We start from the raw sequence: 21,700 nt of genomic DNA on the forward strand, positions 1-21,700 counted from the left end.
ATGTCAACTTCCTGCTGATTTTATTTATTTTATTTTATTTCTGGCTGCGTCTACATTTTAATGAAAGCAAAACAGAAGTCATGGTGTTCAGACCCAGCACAGCCCTGTGACTCCTCTCTGGATCTGGGATCCCGAGAGGTTTATTGTGTATAGTGTTGCTCTTAGTATATATTTTTGTTACTGAGTGTACTTCTGTGTAAAAAAGAATCTGACTATACTAAGTTGTTGTTTGTTTAAGTCAGGCTATACTCTACTCAGAGTCATAAGTTTACAAAATGTACTAAAGTACAGTGAACGTCTGTGCGGTTTGTCTTCATCACTGAAAATAACGTACATTTAAACTGATGTCATGTGCAGTTGGGGTGAAGAAACACAACCATTTCACTCCTAATAATACCTATTTGATTTGACATCCTGACTTGCTGCTGTAGCTGAGGCTTGAACCTGTTACCTGCGGCTCACTAGTCAGTGACTCTATCCATTCACCTACAGCTGTTTCCTTGGAATCTGTGGTTCTGAAATGTTTTGTTGTCAACCCCCCAAATTGACATGTATTTGGGCAGTGGACCCCAATGTGAAAAGATGTAGTGTCAGGGCCCCCCATTAAAAAGATTTATATTTATGCTGTAACACATTTTTAAAAAGTTATTTGTCTTGTTTGTTGTTCAAGTCAAAGCACCAGGAAGGCTGTACTTGTCAGCCATCTGTTAGCTCAATGGGTTGAGACGCAGTATTCATGATCCAGAGGCCATGAGTTCAAATCCCATCGATGTCTTTCCTATGATTCTTTCCTTTGCAGACTGGCTTCCAGAAGATCAACTGAAAACTACCAGGAAGGCTATATTTGTCATCCAACTGTTAGCTCAATGGGTTGAGACGCAGTATACATGATCCAGAGGCCATGAGTTCAAATCCCATTGATGTCTTTCCTATGATTCTTTCCTTTGCAGACTGGCTTCCAGAAGATCAACTGAAAACTACCAGGAAGGCTGTACTTGTCAGCGATCTGTTAGCTCAATGGGTTGAGACGCAGTATTCATGATCCAGAGGCCATGAGTTCAAATCCCATTGATGTCTTTCCTATGATTCTTTCTTTTGCAGACTGGCTTCCAGAAGATCAACTGAAAACTACCGCGAAGGCTGTACTTGTTAGCCATCTGTTAGCTCAATGGATTGAGACGCAGTATACATGATCCAGAGGCCATGAGTTCAAATCCCACTGGTGTCTTTACTGTGATTCTTTCCTTTGCAGACTAACTTCTAGAAAAACAAGTTAAAACCACCAGGAAACCTGTAACTCTCAGCCAACAGCTTAGCTCAACTGGTAGAGCGTCTGTCCAATAACGTGACTTGACTTGACTTGAGTGGGTTCGATTCCCACTCGATTCAAGTGTCCCCGGTAACTTGAGGCAACGGATAAATTGACTGATATTCTTCGTGATGCTTCCCTTTGCAGAATAACTTCTAGAAAAACAAGTTAAAACCACCAGGAAACCTGTAACTCTCAGCCAACAGCTTAGCTCAACTGGTAGAGCGTCTGTCCAATAACATGACTTCACTTGACTTGAGTGGGTTCGATTCCCACTCGAGGCAAGTGTCCCCGGTAACTTGGGGCAACGGATAAATTGACTGATATCCGTAGAATAACTTGTAGGAGTGTCCTGGTTCAAATCCAGTCACCACCTTAGTAACTGAAACCGAATCTGGCCAATTCGGTCTCAGTTAATGAGATAGATAGAGGGTGTGTAGAGTAGGCGGAGTAGAGTAGTGAGTAGAGTAAAGAGGGAATATAGTCGGGGAGTAGGTCCCAGAAGGGCCCAGAGTAGGGGGAGGAGTAGGAATAGGGGGCGGGAGTAGTTTCAGTTACTAAGGTGGTGACTGGATTTGAACCAGCACACTCCTACAAGTTATTCTACGGATATCAGTCAATTGATCCGTTGCCCCAAGTTACCTGGGACACTTGACTCGAGTGGGAATCGAACCCACTCAAGTCAAGTCAAGTCATTGGACAGACGCTCTACCAGTCGAGCTATGCTGTTGGCTGAGAGTTACAGGTTTCCTGGTGGTTTTAACTTGTTTTCTAGAAGTTAGTCTGCAAAGGGAAGCATCACTAAGGATATCAGTCAATTTATCCGTTGCCCCAACATACCGGGGACACTTGACTCAAGTGGGAATCGAACCCACTCAAGTCAAGTCAAGTCATGTTATTGGACAGACGCTCTACCAGTTGAGCTATGCTGTAGGCTGAGAGTTACAGGTTTCCTGGTGGTTTTAACTTGTTTTTCTAGAAGTTAGTCTGCAAAGGGAAGCATCACTAAGGATATCAGTCAATTTATCCGTTGCCCCAAGTTACCGGGGACACTTGACTCGAGTGGGAATCGAACCCACTCAAGTCAAGTCAAGTCATTGGAGAGACGCTCTACCAGTTGAGCTATGCTGTTGGCTGAGAGTTACAGGTTTCCTGGTGGTTTTAACTTGTTTTTCTAGAAGTTAGTCTGCAAAGGGAAGCATCACTAAGGATATCAGTCAATTTATCCGTTGCCCCAAGTTACCGGAGACACTTGACTCGAGTGGGAATCGAACCCACTCAAGTCAAGTCAAGTCATGTTATTGGACAGACGCTCTACCAGTCGAGCTATGCTGTTGGCTGAGAGTTACAGGTTTCCTGGTGGTTTTAACTTGTTTTCTAGAAGTTAGTCTGCAAAGGGAAGCATCACTAAGGATATCAGTCAATTTATCCGTTGCCCCAACATACCGGGGACACTTGACTCAAGTGGGAATCGAACCCACTCAAGTCAAGTCAAGTCATGTTATTGGACAGACGCTCTACCAGTCGAGCTATGCTGTTGGCTGAGAGTTACAGGTTTCCTGGTGGTTTTAACTTGTTTTTCTAGAAGTTAGTCTGCAAAGGGAAGCATCACTAAGGATATCAGTCAATTTATCCGTTGCCCCAAGTTACCGGGGACACTTGACTCGAGTGGGAATCGAACCCACTCAAGTCAAGTCAAGTCATTGGAGAGACGCTCTACCAGTTGAGCTATGCTGTTGGCTGAGAGTTACAGGTTTCCTGGTGGTTTTAACTTGTTTTTCTAGAAGTTAGTCTGCAAAGGGAAGCATCACTAAGGATATCAGTCAATTTATCCGTTGCCCCAAGTTAGCGGAGACACTTGACTCGAGTGGGAATCGAACCCACTCAAGTCAAGTCAAGTCATTGGACAGACGCTCTACCAGTTGAGCTATGCTGTTGGCTGAGAGTTACAGGTTTTCTGGTGGTTTTAACTTGTTTTTCTAGAAGTTATTCTGCAAAGGGAAGCATCACAGTAAAGACACCAGTGGGATTTGAACTCAAGGCCTCTGGATCATGTATACTGCGTCTCAACCCATTGAGTTAACAGATGGCTGACAAGTACAGCCTTCCTGGTAGTTTTCAGTTGATCTTCTGGAAGCCAGTCTGCAAAGGAAAGAATCATAGGAAAGACATCAATGGGATTTGAACTCATGGCCTCTGGATCATGAATACTGCGTCTCAACCCATTGAGCTAACAGATGGCTGACAAGTACAGCCTTCCTGGTAGTTTTCAGTTGATCTTCTGGAAGCCAGTCTGCAAAGGAAAGAATCATAGGAAAGACATCAATGGGATTTGAACTCATGGCCTCTGGATCATGAATACTGCGTCTCAACCCATTGAGCTAACAAGTACAGCCTTCCTGGTAGTTTTCAGTTGATCTTCTGGAAGCCAGTCTGCAAAGGAAAGAATCATAGGAAAGACATCAATGGGATTTGAACTCATGGCCTCTGGATCATGTATACTGCGTCTCAACCCATTGAGCTAACAGGTGGATGACAAATATAGCCTTCCTGGTAGTTTTCAGTTGATCTTCTGGAAGCCAGTCTGCAAAGGAAAGAATCATAGGAAAGACATCGATGGGATTTGAACTCATGGCCTCTGGATCATGAATACTGCGTCTCAACCCATTGAGCTAACAGACGGCTGACAAGTACAGCCTTCCTGGTGCTTTGACTTGAACAACAAACAAGACAAATAACTTTAAAAAAAAAATGTGTTACAGCATAAATATAAATCTTTTTCATGGGGGGCCCTGACACTACATCTTTTCACATTGGGGTCCACTGCCCAAATACATGTCAATTTGGGGGGTTGACAACAAAAAGTTTCAGAACCACAGATTCCAAGGAAACAGCTGTAGGTGAATGGATAGAGTCACTGACTAGTGAGCCGCAGGTAACAGGTTCAAGCCTCAGCTACAGCAGCAAGTCAGGATGTCAAATCAAATAGGTATTATTAGGAGTGAAATGGTTGTGTTTCTTCACCCCAACTGCACATGACATCAGTTTACATGTACGTTATTTTCAGTGATGAAGACAAACCGCACAGACGTTCACTGTACTTTAGTACATTTTGTAAACTTATGACTCTGAGTAGAGTATAGCCTGACTTAAACAAACAAATAACAACTTAGTATAGTCAGATTATTTTGTACACAACTTACATTTTGTAATCAAACTACCGAAACGAAAGTTGGTCACCACCGAAACGAAAGTTAAATCCGAAATAATCACTAAGTGTGGAGGCCAAAATCGTCCCCCCAAAAACCTGTTAGGAGTACGTTTCAGGCAATTTAGAGTTGATTGGTAGTACTTTGTAGTGACTTTTTTGGTCCCTAACACCACAAATGGTTTACATACTCTTTACGAATGTCTTACGCATCATTTGCTTAACATGAATGATAATTCTAGTAATTGTTTGGTGTCTGCATTCATGAAAGCCAGGTAGTTTGCAACAGGTAAGGAGAAAGTCCACATTAACAGACAGTCATAAATGATGAACTGTCTTCACTTTACTGTAGGGCACATAATAACATGTACAAAGGATTCATAGATATTTTAGGAATGTTTTACAAAGCATGTTAAACATGAACAAACACATTAACAGACAGTTGTAAATGATGAACTGTCTTCACTTTACTATAGGGCACATAATAACATGTACTAAGGATTTATAGATACTTTAGGAATGTTTAACAAAGCATATGTTAAACATGAACAAGCTACCAATAGCTTGTATATATTATGTAACATCAGTTACAAATGATTTAATAATCATTTACAGATGTATTATACATGGCTTATTCATGAATAGTTACTAATACCTTTATAGATGATTTGTAACCGTATTTATAAAGGTTTTAGTAATCATTTACGAATGTCAATAAACAGGTTGTTAATGATTTGTTAATAGTCTAAAAACGGCTTATAAACGTTTATAAATGCTTTAGAATGGGTCGTTACAAATTATTTAATAATCTTTTACAGATGTATATAAATGGCTTATTCATGAATAGTTAACTACTTACTAATACTTTACAAATGATTTGTAACTGTAGTTATAAAGGTTTTAGTAATCATTTACGAATGTCAACAAACAGGTTGTTAATGATTTGTTAATAGTTTACAAACTACTTATAAACGTTTATAAATGCTTTATAACAGGTCATTATTGTAAAGTGCTACCAATTTTTTTTCCGTTTCGGTAGTGACACAATGGTGTCACTACCGAAAAGAAAAAAAAATGTTCCCCCAAAAACCTGTTAGGAGTACGTTTCAGGCAATTTAAAGTTGATTGGTAGTGACTTTTTTTTTGGTCCCTAACATTCATCGAGCTCTGGACTTAGTAATTTTTTTTCCGTTTCGGTAGTGACACAATGGTGTCACTACCGAAACGAAAAAAAAATTGTTCCCCCAAAAACCTGTTAGGAGTACGTTTCAAGCAATTTAAAGTTGATTGGTAGTGACTTTTTTTTTGGTCCCTAACATTCATCGAGCTCTGGACTTCGTAATTTTTTTTCCGTTTCGGTAGTGACACAATGGTGTCACTACCGAAACGAAAGAAAAATTGTTCCCCCAAAAACCTGTTAGGAGTACGTTTCAGAAAATTTAAAGTTGATTGGTAGTGACTTTTTTTTTGGTCCCTAACATTCATCGAGCTCTGGACTTAGTAATTTTTTTCCCGTTTCGGTAGTGACACAATGGTGTCACTACCGAAACGAAAAAAAAATGTTCCCCCAAAAACCTGTTAGGAGTACGTTTCAGGCAATTTAAAGTTGATTAGTAGTGACTTTTTTTTTTTGGTCCCTAACATTTATCGAGCTCTGGACTTAGTAATTTTTTTTCCGTTTCGGTAGTGACACAATGGTGTCACTACCGAAACGAAAAAAAAATTGTTCCCCCAAAAACCTGTTAGGAGTACGTTTCAAGCAATTTAAAGTTGATTGGTAGTGACTTTTTTTTTGGTCCCTAACATTCATCGAGCTCTGGACTTAGTCATTTTTTTTCCGTTTCGGTAGTGACACAATGGTGTCACAATGGTGTCACTACCGAAACGAAAAAAAAATGTTTCCCCCAAAAACCTGTTAGGAGTACGTTTCAGGCAATTTAAAGTTGATTGGTAGTGACTTTTTTTGGTCCCTAACATTCATCGAGCTCTGGACTTAGTAATTTTTTTTCTGTTTCGGTAGTGACACAATGGTGTCACTACCGAAACGGAAAAAAAATTGTTCCCCCAAAAACCTGTTAGGAGTACGTTTCAAGCAATTTAAAGTTGATTGGTAGTGACTTTTTTTTTGGTCCCTAACATTCATCGAGCTCTGGACTTAGTAATTTTTTTTCCGTTTCGGTAGTGACACAATGGTGTCACTACCGAAACGAAAGAAAAATTGTTCCCCCAAAAACCTGTTAGGAGTACGTTTCAGAAAATTTAAAGTTGATTGGTAGTGACTTTTTTTTTGGTCCCTAACATTCATCGAGCTCTGGACTTAGTAATTTTTTTCCCGTTTCGGTAGTGACACAATGGTGTCACTACCGAAACGAAAAAAAAATGTTCCCCCAAAAACCTGTTAGGAGTACGTTTCAGGCAATTTAAAGTTGATTAGTAGTGACTTTTTTTTTTGGTCCCTAACATTTATCGAGCTCTGGACTTAGTAATTTTTTTTCCGTTTCGGTAGTGACACAATGGTGTCACTACCGAAACGAAAAAAAAATTGTTCCCCCAAAAACCTGTTAGGAGTACGTTTCAAGCAATTTAAAGTTGATTGGTAGTGACTTTTTTTTTGGTCCCTAACATTCATCGAGCTCTGGACTTAGTAATTTTTTTTCCGTTTCGGTAGTGACACAATGGTGTCACAATGGTGTCACTACCGAAACGAAAAAAAAATGTTTCCCCCAAAAACCTGTTAGGAGTACGTTTCAGGCAATTTAAAGTTGATTGGTAGTGACTTTTTTTGGTCCCTAACATTCATCGAGCTCTGGACTTAGTAATTTTTTTTCTGTTTCGGTAGTGACACAATGGTGTCACTACCGAAACGGAAAAAAAATTGTTCCCCCAAAAACCTGTTAGGAGTACGTTTCAAGCAATTTAAAGTTGATTGGTAGTGACTTTTTTTTTTGGTCCCTAACATTCATCGAGCTCTGGACTTAGTAATTTTTTTTCCGTTTCGGTAGTGACACAATGGTGTCACTACCGAAACGAAAGAAAAATTGTTCCCCCAAAAACCTGTTAGGAGTACGTTTCAGAAAATTTAAAGTTGATTGGTAGTGACTTTTTTTTTGGTCCCTAACATTCATCGAGCTCTGGACTTAGTAATTTTTTTCCCGTTTCGGTAGTGACACAATGGTGTCACTACCGAAACGAAAAAAAAATGTTCCCCCAAAAACCTGTTAGGAGTACGTTTCAGGCAATTTAAAGTTGATTAGTAGTGACTTTTTTTTTTGGTCCCTAACATTTATCGAGCTCTGGACTTAGTAATTTTTTTTCCGTTTCGGTAGTGACACAATGGTGTCACTACCGAAACGAAAAAAAAATGTTTCCCCCAAAAACCTGTTAGGAGTACGTTTCAGGCAATTTAAAGTTGATTGGTAGTGACTTTTTTTTTGGTCCCTAACATTCATCGAGCTCTGGACTTAGTAATTTTTTTTCCGTTTCGGTAGTGACACAATGGTGTCACTACCGAAACGAAAAAAAAAATGTTCCCCCAAAAACCTGTTAGGAGTACGTTTCAGGCAATTTAAAGTTGATTGGTAGTGACTTTTTTTTTGGTCCCTAACATTCATCGAGCTCTGGACTTAGTAATTTTTTTTCCGTTTCGGTAGTGACACAATGGTGTCACTACCGAAACGAAAAAAAAATGTTCCCCCAAAAACCTGTTAGGAGTACGTTTCAATCAATTTAAAGTTGATTGGTAGTGACTTTTCTTTTTGGTCCCTAACATTCATCGAGCTCTGGACTTAGTAATTTTTTTTCCGTTTCGGTAGTGACAATGGTGTCACTACCGAAACGGAAAAAAAATTGTTCCCCCAAAAACCTGTTAGGAGTACGTTTCAGGCAATTTAAAGTTGATTGGTAGTGACTTTTTTTTTGGTCCCTAACATTCATCGAGCTCTGGACTTAGTAATTTCTTTTCCGTTTCGGTAGTGACACAATGGTGTCACTACCGAAACGGAAAAAAAAATGTTCCCCCAAAAACCTGTTAGGAGTACGTTTCAGGCAATTTAAAGTTGATTGGTAGTGACTTTTTTTTTTGGTCCCTAACATTTATCGAGCTCTGGACTTAGTGATTTTTTTTCCGTTTCGGTAGTGATACAATGGTGTCACATACCGAAACGAAAAAAAAATTGTTCCCCCAAAAACCTGTTAGGAGTACGTTTCAAGCAATTTAAAGTTGATTGGTAGTGACTTTTTTTTTGGTCCCTAACATTCATCGAGCTCTGGACTTAGTAATTTCTTTTCCGTTTCGGTAGTGACACAATGGTGTCACTACCGAAACGGAAAAAAAATTGTTCCCCCAAAAACCTGTTAGGAGTACGTTTCAGGCAATTTGAAGTTGATTGGTGAACTTTTTTTTTGGTCCCTAACATTCATCGAGCTCTGGACTTAGTAATTTTTTTTCCGTTTCGGTAGGAGTACACAATGTTGACAAATGGTAGTGACACAAAGGTGTCACTACCGAAACGAAAGAAAAATTGTTCCCCCAAAAACCTGTTAGGAGTACGTTTCAGGCAATTTGAAGTTGATTGGTAGTGACTTTTTTTTTGGTCCCTAACATTCATCGAGCTCTGGACTTAGTAATTTTTTTCCCGTTTCGGTAGTGACACAATGGTGTCACTACCGAAACGAAAAAAAAAATGTTCCCCCAAAAACCTGTTAGGAGTACGTTTCAAGCAATTTAAAGTTGATTGGTAGTGACTTTTTTTTTGGTCCCTAACATTCATCGAGCTCTGGACTTAGTAATTTTTTTTCCGTTTCGGTAGTGATACAATGGTGTCACTACCGAAACGAAAAAAAAATTGTTCCCCCAAAAACCTGTTAGGAGTACGTTTCAAGCAATTTAAAGTTGATTGGTAGTGACTTTTTTTTTGGTCCCTAACATTCATCGAGCTCTGGACTTAGCAATTTTTTTTTCGTTTCGGTAGTGACACAATGGTGTCACTACCGAAACGGAAAAAAAAATGTTCCCCCAAAAACCTGTTAGGAGTACGTTTCAAGCAATTTAAAGTTGATTGGTAGTGACATTTTTTTTGGTCCCTAACATTCATCGAGCTCTGGACTTAGCAATTTGTTTTTGTTTCGGTAGTGACACAATGGTGTCACTAGACTCACTACCGAAACGAAGTTAAATCCGAAAAAATCACTAAGTGTGGAGGCCAAAATTGTTCCCCCAAAAACCTGTTAGGAGGACGTTTCAGGCAATTTAAAGTTGATTGGTAGTACTTTGTAGTGACTTTTTTTTTGGTCCCTAACATTCATCGAGCTCTGGACTTAGTATTTTTTTTTTCGTTTCGGTAGTGACACCATTGTGTCACTACCGAAACGAAGTTAAATCCGAAAAAATCACGAAGTGTGGAGGCCAAAATTGTTCCCCCAAAAACCTGTTAGGAGTACGTTTCAGCCAATTAAAAGTTGATTGGTAGTACTTTGTAGTGACTTTTTTTTTGGTCCCTAACATTCATCGAGCTCTGGACTTAATAATTTTTTTTTTCGTTTCGGTAGTGACACCATTGTGTCACTACCGAAACGAAGTTAAATCCGAAAAAAATCACAAAGTGTGGAGGCCAAAATTGTTTCCCCAAAAAACGGTTAGGAGTACGTTTCAGGCAATTTAAAGTTGATTGGTAGTACTTTGTAGTGACTTTTGTTTTGGTCCCTAACATTCATCGAGCTTTGGACTTAGTCATTTTTTTTTTCGTTTCGGTAGTGACACCATTGTGTCACTACCGAAACGAAGTTAAATCCGAAAAAATCACTAAGTTTGGAAGCCAAAATTGTTCCCCCCAAAACCTGTTAGGAGGACGTTTCAGGCAATTTAAAGTTGATTGGTAGTACTTTGTAGTGACTTTTCTTTTGGTCCCTAACATTCATCGAGCTCTGGACTTAGTAATTTTTTTTTCGTTTCGGTAGTGACACCATTGTGTCACTACCGAAACGAAGTTAAATCCGAAAAAATCAGTAAGTATGGAGGCCAAAATTGTTCCCCCAAAAACCTGTTAGGAGTACGTTTCAGGCAATTTAAAGTTGATTGGTAGTACTTTGTAGTGACTTTTTTTTTGGTCCCTAACATTCATCGAGCTCTGGACTTGGTAATTTTTTTTTTTTTTGTTTCGGTAGTGACACCATTGTGTCACTACCGAAACAAAGTTAAATCCGAAAAAATCACTAAGTGTGGAGGCCAAAATTGTTCCCCCAAAAACCTGTTAGGAGGACGTTTCAGGCAATTTAAAGTTGATTGGTAGTACTTTGTAGTGACTTTTGTTTTGGTCCCTAACATTCATCGAGCTTTGGACTTAGTAATTTTTTTTTTCGTGTCACTACCGAAACGAAGTTAAATCCGAAAAAATCAGTAAGTGTGGAGGCCAAAATTGTTCCCCCAAAAACCTGTTAGGAGTACGTTTCAGGCAATTAAAAGTTGATTGGTAGTACTTTGTAGTGACTTTTTTTTTGGTCCCTAACATTCATCGAGCTCTGGACTTAGTAATTTTTTTTTCGTTTCGGTAGTGACACCATTGTGTCACTACCGAAACGATGTTAAATCCGAAAAAATCACAAAGTGTGGAGGCCAAAATTGTTCCCCCAAAAAACGGTTAGGAGTACGTTTCAGGCAATTTAAAGTTGATTGGTAGTACTTTGTAGTGACTTTTGTTTTGGTCCCTAACATTCATCGAGCTTTGGACTTAGTCATTTTTTTTTCGTTTCGGTAGTGACACCATTGTGTCACTACCGAAACGAAGTTAAATCCGAAAAAATCACTAAGTGTGGAGGCCAAAATTGTTCCCCCAAAAACCTGTTAGGAGTACGTTTCAGGCAATTTAAAGTTGATTGGTAGTACTTTGTAGTGACTTTTTTTTTGGTCCCTAACATTCATCGAGCTTTGGACTTAGTAATTTTTTTTTCGTTTTGGTAGTGACACCATTGTGTCAGTACCGAAACGATGTTAAATCCTAAAAAATAACAAAGTGTGGAGGCCAAAATTGTATTGACACTGTAATGGGCTTTGGACTGATATAGACAGAGACAAAGCTGCTAACTGCATTTTTTAATTTCATTGTGGTTCAAGCATAGGATGTTGCTGTGCATTTGATCACTTGGATCTGGGTGTGCATGCTTTGTTTATTATATATTTGTATTTCTTGATGGAATAATAACCTCCTATCCATGGCAGCAGACCAAAATGATGGCGATTTATAAAATACCTTGAATTAGATAGGGTTTTCATTGTGTACATTGCACTGTAAATGATGTCCCACAGAAAGTAATGCTCACTCAAGCACTTTGATGTCATTATTGAATGCACGTCATCCTGGCTTGAAACCTTGAAATGTAGGAACATTATTTCAAGTCGTCAATTATTTCATTCATTTAGACCTATTTGTGTTTGCTATTAGCCTACAGCCTATATGTGTGCAGTGTGCTTGAGAGATACATAGGGTGTATATTTTGTAATAACCAAACACAATATTTCTACAGCTGTAGCCTATTGACTTGTTCCTACTAAACAAGTCCCAAGTCCCAAGACTCAAGGCCCAAAAGAGAAATTTGATGTCTCCGCGGGAGTAATTCGTTCGACTCAAGACCCAAAAGAGAAATTTGATGTCTCCCCGGATCAGAGTCGAACGTGTTAGATCCACAGAGACATCAAATTTCTCTTTTGGGCCTTGAGTCCCAAGACTCAAGGCCCAAAAGAGAAATTTGATGTCTCCGTGGATCTAACACGTTCGACTCAAGACTCTTTTGGGTCTTGAGTCTTGGGACTCAAGACTCAAATCCTGGAAATCAAATCCTGGAAATGGCAAATCAGCATGTGTCTGTCTCCCTGGGGTCAAGTGCTGTAATAGGGATAGACTCCTGTGTTCTTGGCTGTTGCTGACAATAAGCCCACTTGTAAAGTGCATGAGCCAAATGACTTTAATTCATTTGGTGGAATGACCCATCACGTTCATGTAATGTCAATGTACAAAGGTCAGTGTGCTTGGTTAGCTCTGTTGGAAGAGCTCATGACTTCAGACCACAAGGTCATGGGATGGAATCCCAGCATAGGATCCTTGGCATCTGAGCAATCTGGCCCCTACGGGTCTACTATCTTTTTTCGCCTTTATCATAAAGGTTGCTGGACAATATATAGAGGATGAAACGCATAATTTATTAAATAATAAAAAGGTAATATCAAATACATTGTAGAAAATTAGAGACATGACGCTTTATTAGCAAGACAGTCTTTTATTATATTATTCCTCATTTTGCTGGTTTCCCCTGAAACCCCTTTACTGTTACAGAGTACAACTGCCTTAGAATCACTGCTGATGATGTGGTCATAGCTGAATGGTTAGAGAGCCTGCCTGTCAAGCCATAAATCTCAGTTTCAATCCCAGGCCTCAGCAATGTGTCAAAGTGTCCCTGAACAAGACACTTAAAAGAATAGTTCACCCAAAAAAGACTTATTTTCTATCAATTACACACTCCATGAAGCCTTAAATTCGTGGAGATTTTTTTGTTTTTGACACATTCCTGACACATATAATAGGCTATCGCATTGTAGATAAGTAGGCGATAATTCCAATATTCACTATACATTCCTCATGTTTAAGCCTAACTGAATTATATATTTATGAACTTGCATATAAATTGTATATATTTTTGGACGACTTGTGCATTTAATTTGTCGGCAATAGTTTGCCACGCTTTCTCCCTGGATCACGTGGAAACGTGAGATCCACCATCTCACGTTTAGTTCCCATATGTGCATAGTCTCGCGTAGCTTTCTGCGTGAAGTGGGCGGATGCCTTTTTAGGAGACCGGAAGCAGGTTGGGGTGTTGGGGTGTTGGGGTGAGATGGTGTGTCTTGCCGATTTTGGTGGGGAGAGTCTTGTTTTTTTTCCTTTTTTTGCTGAATGTGCAGTTGTTTGAGTGGGTTCCGGTGCGTTAGCCTGGCTTCACCCCTGAATCGCTAGGCGTCGTCCTAAAACACCCTGCCCCGAGTCTAAACCGGCGGCCTCGGACCGCGAAAAAAATGGGGCAGTGTGTTTTTGGGACGAGCATTCCGTTTACCACCCGGTAGTGAAAATAGCAGATCTACAATCTTACGATGTGACGCATTGTGAGCTTGTAGATCTGCTACTTTCACTACTTTGGGTCCCGGGGAGACATCAAATGTATGTTTTGGGTCCCGAGCTAAAAGGTTTGGGAACCTCTAGTTTAAAAGATGCTAATATTATCTTTGTTTATTGTAGCTACTCCACTTATTCATAAACTGCTTTTACTTGTATTAAATCATTGGTTCTCAAAGTGGGGTCCGGGGACCCCCAGGGGTACTTGAGGGGGTTCCAGGGGGTCCCCAGCTAGATGATGGACAGGAACCAAATGGACCCTTATGGGTCTGTAACTCTGAGAGTGTACAAATGGAACCAAATGGACCCGTTAGGGAACCATTTGGTTCCATTTGTACACTCTCAGAGTTAAATTAACATTGGTTTTACAATGTGAATTGGGGTCCCAGAGGTATAAATGCCATTAAATGGGGGTCCGTAGCCTAATGCATGCCAAACTGGGGGTCCTTGAAATTAAAATGGTTGAGAATCACTGCTAGAGAGCCGTAAAAACCTTCTCTTATTGGGGTCCCTGGCTTATCTTTTCAAATGGGGGTCCGCGGGGTAATAAGTGTAAATTAGGGGGTCCTTGACATGAAAAAGTTTGAGAACCACTGCTTTATGGTAGTTAGTTAATAACAATCATACTTGATTTATTGAAGTGAAGGAATACATTCAACTATTTCTTTATACATTTTGCAACGCACTACCCCCACTGTGCGCACAACCATATGACGTCCATACAACGTTACGGAAACAGCGCCCCCTGCGACGTCGTATGGACGTCCATACGACGTCCGAGTCGGACCTCACTCAGTCAAGCTACTTACTGACTGAGGTCCTGACTCAGACGTCGTATGGACGTCCGCTTTGGACGTCCATACGACGTTGCAGGGGGCGCTGTTTCCCCCTTTTTTTTGTGCAACGTTGAATTATGAGTTTCGTATTGAACTTTTAAGTGTTTACATGGCTTTTCCCAACCTATAGCCTAAGACCCTTAGTAACTCATGAATACTATTATCTTCTGTATCTGTGATGCCAAAAATAAGGTCATTACAGTATATATATACAGTCATTACAGTCATTACAGTCATGTAATGACTGTAATGACATGTGTATATAATGACATGTGTATATATATATATACATATATATATATATATATATATATATATATATATATATATATATATATATATATATATATATATATATATATATATATATATATATATATATGTGTGTGTGTGTGTGTGTGTGTGTGTGTGTGTGTGTGTGTGTGTGTGTGTGTGTGTGTGTGTGTGTGTGTGTGTGTGTGTATATATATATATATATATGTATATGTATGTATGTATGTATGTATGTATGTATGTATGTATATATACCATACGAGTCCTCCAGAGGCACCAAGGCAGCAAAACCATTTGATCCCCAAAAAACACCCGGCTGAGCTTCTACGGAAGGGGTCGGGATTGTAATCAGCCTTTTGGTTTGGGTGCTGGCAAAGTTATGATTTGGCAGACAGGCTACATTCTCTGATCCCTGCTGATAAAGTCAGTTGGCGCGACATCAAATCAGGTGAAACAGTAACACAGCCTGGCTTTTCTTCACTGACTGTGGTCAGGCTGGGAACCTGCTCTCTGCTCAGCATTGTTGCTTCTGACATACAATCCTATGACAATGCAGAGGCTGAGGAAAAGGTTTTGCAAATTGATTATAATAAAAGCATTTACCCAGTTAGAAAGCTATCACTTTAGAACATAGTGATCAATAAACGTTGTTGAATTGCACTAAAGCTGTTTGAACGAATGCTGAATGTTTCATTTGCATGGAAAATCAAGATAGATAATTTGACATCACAAAATCTAAATGTCCTGGTCAAAAAGTATAGTATATCTGACTATAAATTATAATTCTCGTTCTTTGCTGATCATTCAGAATGCATATTTCACATTGTGGATGCTATTGTAAGTCACCAAATTACAAATCAGCTAGCTAACAGTCTGTCCTGCACTGTGCTGATTACAGTACTGTACACTGCAGTGGCTGAAATGATAAACCACTTGTGGGCAGGCCCCAGCACCGCTCTTATTAAAGACCTCATTGTTGACTGTTTGTTCTAGGTCATTTTGTTTGACTACACTTGAAAAGGATAAACCCTGCAAGAAGAGGGAGACCCGGCCTCTGTCTGAGTGTGAATGCATCCCCTTCACTTTGCCTGAATAAGGGGATTGGCTCTCTGTTTCTAGGTCACTGTGTGTTCCTGAAATGCACACCTCACTGTAGAAGGGAGGGACACAGATGGAGCCCAAGGTTGCGTCCGAAACCACATACTAACGTACACAGTATGCCATTTTTAGCCTACTATTTAGTATCTCCTAAGCAGTATAGGGTTTAACTTCGGACATGCTTAAAATCAATTTGGCACACTAAATAGTATGTTAGTATGCGATTTTGGAAGCATCATTAATCACATACTAATTGTAGGCTGAAAATAGCATACAGTATATTATGTAGTACGTTAGTATGTGGTTACGGACGCAACCCAAGTCTCTGACAATATGAAATCTGTATTTGGCTGCTGTCACACAGTCCTTCCTTCTGTATATTTATAGGGGTCTTAAAAGTACTATTATAGTCATCATGGTCAAACAAAAAACAAACAAAAAACCTTGACCTTTTGGGGCGTTCTCACTAATGCTATGGTTAGTCACCACATTGTTGTTGGTTCAAATCTGTCTCACTATGTTGTTTTGGGGGGAGGTGTCATCCTGTCTCACTACCACATCTCTCTTTTCTGGTCTAGTGTCCAATGCATGCTGTCCAGTTAGGTAGAAATACACCAACAAACCCTGACCTCTCAGCTCAAACTCTTTCTGATGATAGCAAGTCTTTGTCTGTCACTTTCCAACCCTTCAGCCTCCTGCGGCGCAGTGTCATCCTTCACATCAGTCAGATGGCCATCAAGACTCTGTCTCTCCATGCCTGGGTCATTCTGACAACCACATGGTTTTATCGGAGTTAATGAACGTGAGAGACCACTGGAGCGTGTGTGCGCACGCCCATGTGCGTGTGTGTGTGTGTGTGTGTGTGTGTGTGTGTGTGTGTGTGTGTGTGTGTGTGTGTGTGTGTGTGTGTGTGTGTGTGTGTGTGTGTGTGTGTGTGTGTGTGAGAGAGAGAAATTGCATCACCCTGAAATTTGAACAAAAAAGAGAATTCCTAATTAGTTTAATTTAGGTTTTATATGAATCTACAATTTTGTTTTTCAAATAAACACCTCCATTTTGAATCCTCTGTGTGGCATAAGTAAATGAGCCCCTCCAGATCATTTCAGCAAGTAAATATATCTTATTGCCTACTTCACCTTCACCTTCCTAGGGTTGCCAGCCACGCCAGTTAGTCATCTGTAATTCCTCAGCCACTGCAGCCCCAGGCTATGTCTGTGGCTCCACTGTAGCTGTGGCATCTGAGTTCATGTGCCAATTATCCTCTCCAAAGATACTAGCTCTCACATGACAGAGAGTTTGCTCTCTTGAAGTCCCTTTGATATCTTTGTACGCCGACATGAAGCACATGTTAATATATATCATAAACTAAATAGGACTCTGCATGTATACGCAATTACAGACACTTTGATAGAGTTGCTTACTGTGTAGTGCCTTAAATATACAGCATTCCATGAGGAATAGAACCTTCCTAAGTTACCAAGTAGCTTTATGAAAGACACAAAGATGAATAAGGAGGTTAATCACTGTTATTTGACCGCATCAATTTCATATTATGAAATGAAAAAAACTATATTGCCGCTCTAGATGCAGCATCCTTCAGTTTTAGAGACAATTATTTGCTCTCCAAAAAGATAAAGATACAATTGTCTATGTGTGGCCTCATTGTCAAATACAATGAACAAATCTTTTCAGTGACATCAGCTTTTCTCTATATTGTGACAAAACAATGTACTATGTGGGAAAGTGGCACATTCTGAGACATGTGGGGGCATAGTTTTGTGTCTTTATTTCAGATATGGAATGTAGATTGAGCATCAATGGAATCATTCAAACAGGCTATGATTTTTGTGCTTCTTGAAATGTATGTCCCATTGTCAGTCTGTGAATGCCCATATACTACTATATAATAGAATGCTACATATTGTATCTCTATGGTTAAACCAAATTGCTTACAGAACACACATTATTTTTGGGAAATAAAATAAAAGTACAAAGGTTTAACAAAAATATATATTTATTTCATTTCAGAAAGACTTGCTAAATAGTTAAAACTGTAATACATGTCTAACACCATCATTGTGCTTTACTCAGCTAACAAAAGATCATCTACAGTATGGGGATATTAATTAATATTATTATTTATAATATTAATATTATTTAATTATTGTACAAACCGTTAGAAAAGTACAAAAAGTATTCTACAAAGAAAATACTGCCAATGCTGTAAGCTTAAGTATATACAGTAACGTTGAATTTAATTAAAGTTTTCATTAATGGCATCCATTATTCTTGTAAGAGAGACCACCATTTGTCACGAAAGACAGTTTTGTTCCAACAAGCTGATATTACTTTGTGCATTAGAGGCATTTTCAAGAGCACCTGTATTGTATTGTAATTGTATTCAATGAGCACAAGTCAGGAATCCCAAATTGTGAAGACAAGCCATGCTGAACAATAAACTAATGTCACAGAGGAAATGCAAGCTGTTAGAACGAGCCACTGAAACGAACATGGTGCCACAAATGTTGTGTTTTGTTCAAATGGCTTTGGCACTGTATGTGCAGTTGTGGTTCTTGACTTGTGTGACTCACAAATCTGTTGTTGTCAGGAATCGGGTTTTCTAGTTTTTCTCATCTTCTTGAGCTTCTCTTGCCTGACTGTCTCTCCTTCCAGGGATGAGAGCTCAGATATCCTCTGGATAAACGAATGAGAGGCTCCAGCCATAGCATCAGGATAAGACCGGCCTGAAATGTGGTATGGAAAGAGATGAGGTCATATTCAGTACATTAAATAAAACAGTAATACTCACAGTAAATCTCAGCATTAAGCACACACCGCTGCGTTAGACATGTATGACAACAGATATGCAGCATCATACATCCAACAATGATCAAATAACATCTGCAGATGTTTTAGTGTTTGTTTGAACAGGCTTAAACTAAAGTTGAGAGGGATTTGTCACTGGATGGCAACACATTGATGCTATACAATGCGTAGCCACAACCCATTTGATATGCATGTGCATAAAACCAATACTATTTTCAAATAGGCTACTGTTTGACAGGTCTGTCACACATTTCATTAAGAATAACACTGCACGCAGTAGGTTTCAGCTGGGCTAGGAAACACGTACATGGGCCAGAGTGAGTTCAAAGATGGAGCAACAAGATAAGATAAGACACACATCATGATAGGTTGTCAGGAGATGTCCTGACTCTGCTTGACAACTCTGAATACTCCCTTAAGTTGTCCCATAAAGAATACGTTTTTCAGCAAGCTACACCCTCATGTGATGGAGTATAAAGTCAGCTAAAGACCTCTTCCCATGTTGTTACTGACCACAGAAGGCATCAAGGCATTTAACTGACAATAATTCAGCACAGGACTCAAAGGGTTTGTTTGAAGGCAGAACAGCATACATAAAACAGAAGTTTGCAACTATATATCATTGCTGTAAACACCTGTACAGGTTGAAGGTTGGATGATCTTTGTACCACAACAAATACCTGAGGATGGGAGAACATGTACTTATCCACTTTCAACCTGGTGTCCCTATTTTGGCCATGTCATTATAGGTGAAACTTTCACCTATAATGACATAGCCAAAATAAACCAAGTAAAACAAATAATAATAATTAAATGGTGAAAATATCTGATCTACAAGCTCAGTTGTGAGCTTGTAGATCAGCCATTTTCATTATTTTTAAAGCCTTACGAGAACAGTTAGCTGATCTACAAGCTCAGTTGTGAGCTTGTAGATCAGCTATCTTCATTACGTTTAAAGCCTTGAGAACAGTTGGTTCAGAATCAAAACAAAATGAAAAACATACTTTTATGATTGTCTCCCAGAGTGAATAGGCTGCAGGCTCGATAATTCACCTTGGGCCTGCAGAACAGAAGGCCAGCGGAAGAAACGCACATAATGAGCGAGAACTGAGGGGCTCAAAGTCATGATTTGATTTTGTCCGGTTTGTGTAATAAATTATACCTGTTGAACTTGTAACTATCCATTGAGAAAGCACTTCTTCCATTGAGGACTAAGGCTGAAGGAAAGAGCATAGCTGGGCTTGCATTCAGGTCATATTCCTCGTAGGAGCTGAAACACCAAGTTGAAGATGGTGTAAGTGATCATTTAAAAAAAGGTGTGTGTGTGTGTGTGTGTGTGTGTGTGTGTGTGTGTGTGTGTGTGTGTGTGTGTGTGTGTGTGTGTGTGTGTGTGTGTTAAATAGCTCTGTATGCCTTGGCAATCATTGCTATATAGACTATAGCGTGTTTGTTCAGTAACAGGGGTCTCCCCGTCTCTACAGCTCTTATAAACATAAAATACATTTTTAAGTCAGGAATCAGGATACAAATTCAATCAGGAGAGAACTCATACAGGATACTAGATAAAAGTGAAATTGAAGTGGTATAAAAAATAAAATAAAAAAAGCAGATACAATTGGAACTGTAACATTATAACATTGAAAGTTCTCACTCCTGATTGGATGAAATTGGTGTCCCCACCTGAAAATGTATTTCTTCTTTACTAAAGACCTGGAGAGACCTCTGTTCCTGAACAAACACTCTATAGCAATGATTACTATAAGAATATAGAGCTTTACGTTTTTAACAAATAACTTTTCATTGTAACTAAAAAATATAAATTGTGTAGGTAGGCTACCTTTGAGGAATTGTGCAAACTCAGTCAACTTAGTTGTCAAATGGAAAAACAATACAAAACTAATTTTTCTTCTGAATTTTGTGTCATCTGTTTAACACTGATTTAATTGAATCACTATATTTCTCACTATAACAGTACTCCTGTCTCTAGAGAAGTTTATGGACAGTGCTTTTGGAAACCACTGGACCAAAAACTGTGATATTAATAATAATCTGCTTACCCGAGGGTGAAGGGTCGGACCACAGGGCCGTGGGAAAGCTCCTTGGGGAAGCTGAAGTGAAGCAGGTTGCCAGACCTGGGCATATGGTACTCTCTTGGCAAAGGGGTAATCAGCGTCTTCTCTAATCTCTCATCTGGAAACAAAGGCAATTAACCCTTCAGAAGAAAATAAATCAAAGAAACTCAAAAAGTCACCTACTGGGGTAGGTGGGGGTGACTGCCAAAACAAAAGAATATTTCTTGTGGTCAGATCAAATTTTCAGCTATATGTGAAATGTCTGTCTGATAAAAAGTTACGATTTCAAATTGAGCAAGTGTACTAGGTTAAGGTGAAACAAAAGCACAAAACAATGTGTTAAACACTGATGGCTCCCCCTAGTGGTTATGATACACAGTTACAAACTTGGCACAAGTATAAAATTCACTAGATATGATACTAACCTGATACTGACCCTGATATACTGACATGGTACCATACCGTACTGACCATAATAGTGATACTGACATGACCATGATACTGGTATGATACTGACACGATACAGACACACTGACCATGATACTGACTGATATTGATACTGACATGATACTGACAGGATACCGATACTGACCACAATAGTGATACTGACATGATACTGACCACACAGACCATGATACTGACACACTGACCATGATACTGACACACTGTCACTGACCATGATACTGACACACTGTCACTGACCATGATACTGACACACTGTCACTGACCATGATACTGACACACTGTCACTGACCATGATACTGACACACTGTCACTGACCATGATACTGATACTGACATGATACTGACCATGATACTGATATACCGATACTGACACACTGACCATGATACTGATATATACTAATACTGACATGATACTGACCATGATACTGATACTAACATGATACTGACCCTGATCCTGAC

General features: G+C 39.3%; 1 protein-coding gene across 1 annotated transcript; it reads right to left on the minus strand.

Moving 5' to 3' along the window:
* Nucleotides 1-16,511: 16,511 nt before the first annotated feature.
* On the minus strand, nt 16,512-20,880 carry cUnh8orf89 (chromosome Un C8orf89 homolog; the record flags this gene model as incomplete). The annotated part of the gene is made up of 5 exons (XM_084048101.1): nt 20,763-20,880; nt 19,868-19,975; nt 19,710-19,765; nt 18,538-18,623; nt 16,512-16,646 (listed from the first exon to the last, which is right to left on the minus strand). Exons 1-5 carry the CDS (start codon nt 20,843-20,845, stop codon nt 16,512-16,514), a joined length of 468 nt encoding a protein of 155 aa, XP_083904227.1. The 5' UTR covers nt 20,846-20,880.
* Nucleotides 20,881-21,700: the final 820 nt, after the last annotated feature.

Source organism: Gymnoscopelus microlampas (assembly GCF_963454915.1).
Source record: "Gymnoscopelus microlampas genome assembly, chromosome: 22".
Lineage (NCBI taxonomy): Eukaryota > Metazoa > Chordata > Actinopteri > Myctophiformes > Myctophidae > Gymnoscopelus > Gymnoscopelus microlampas.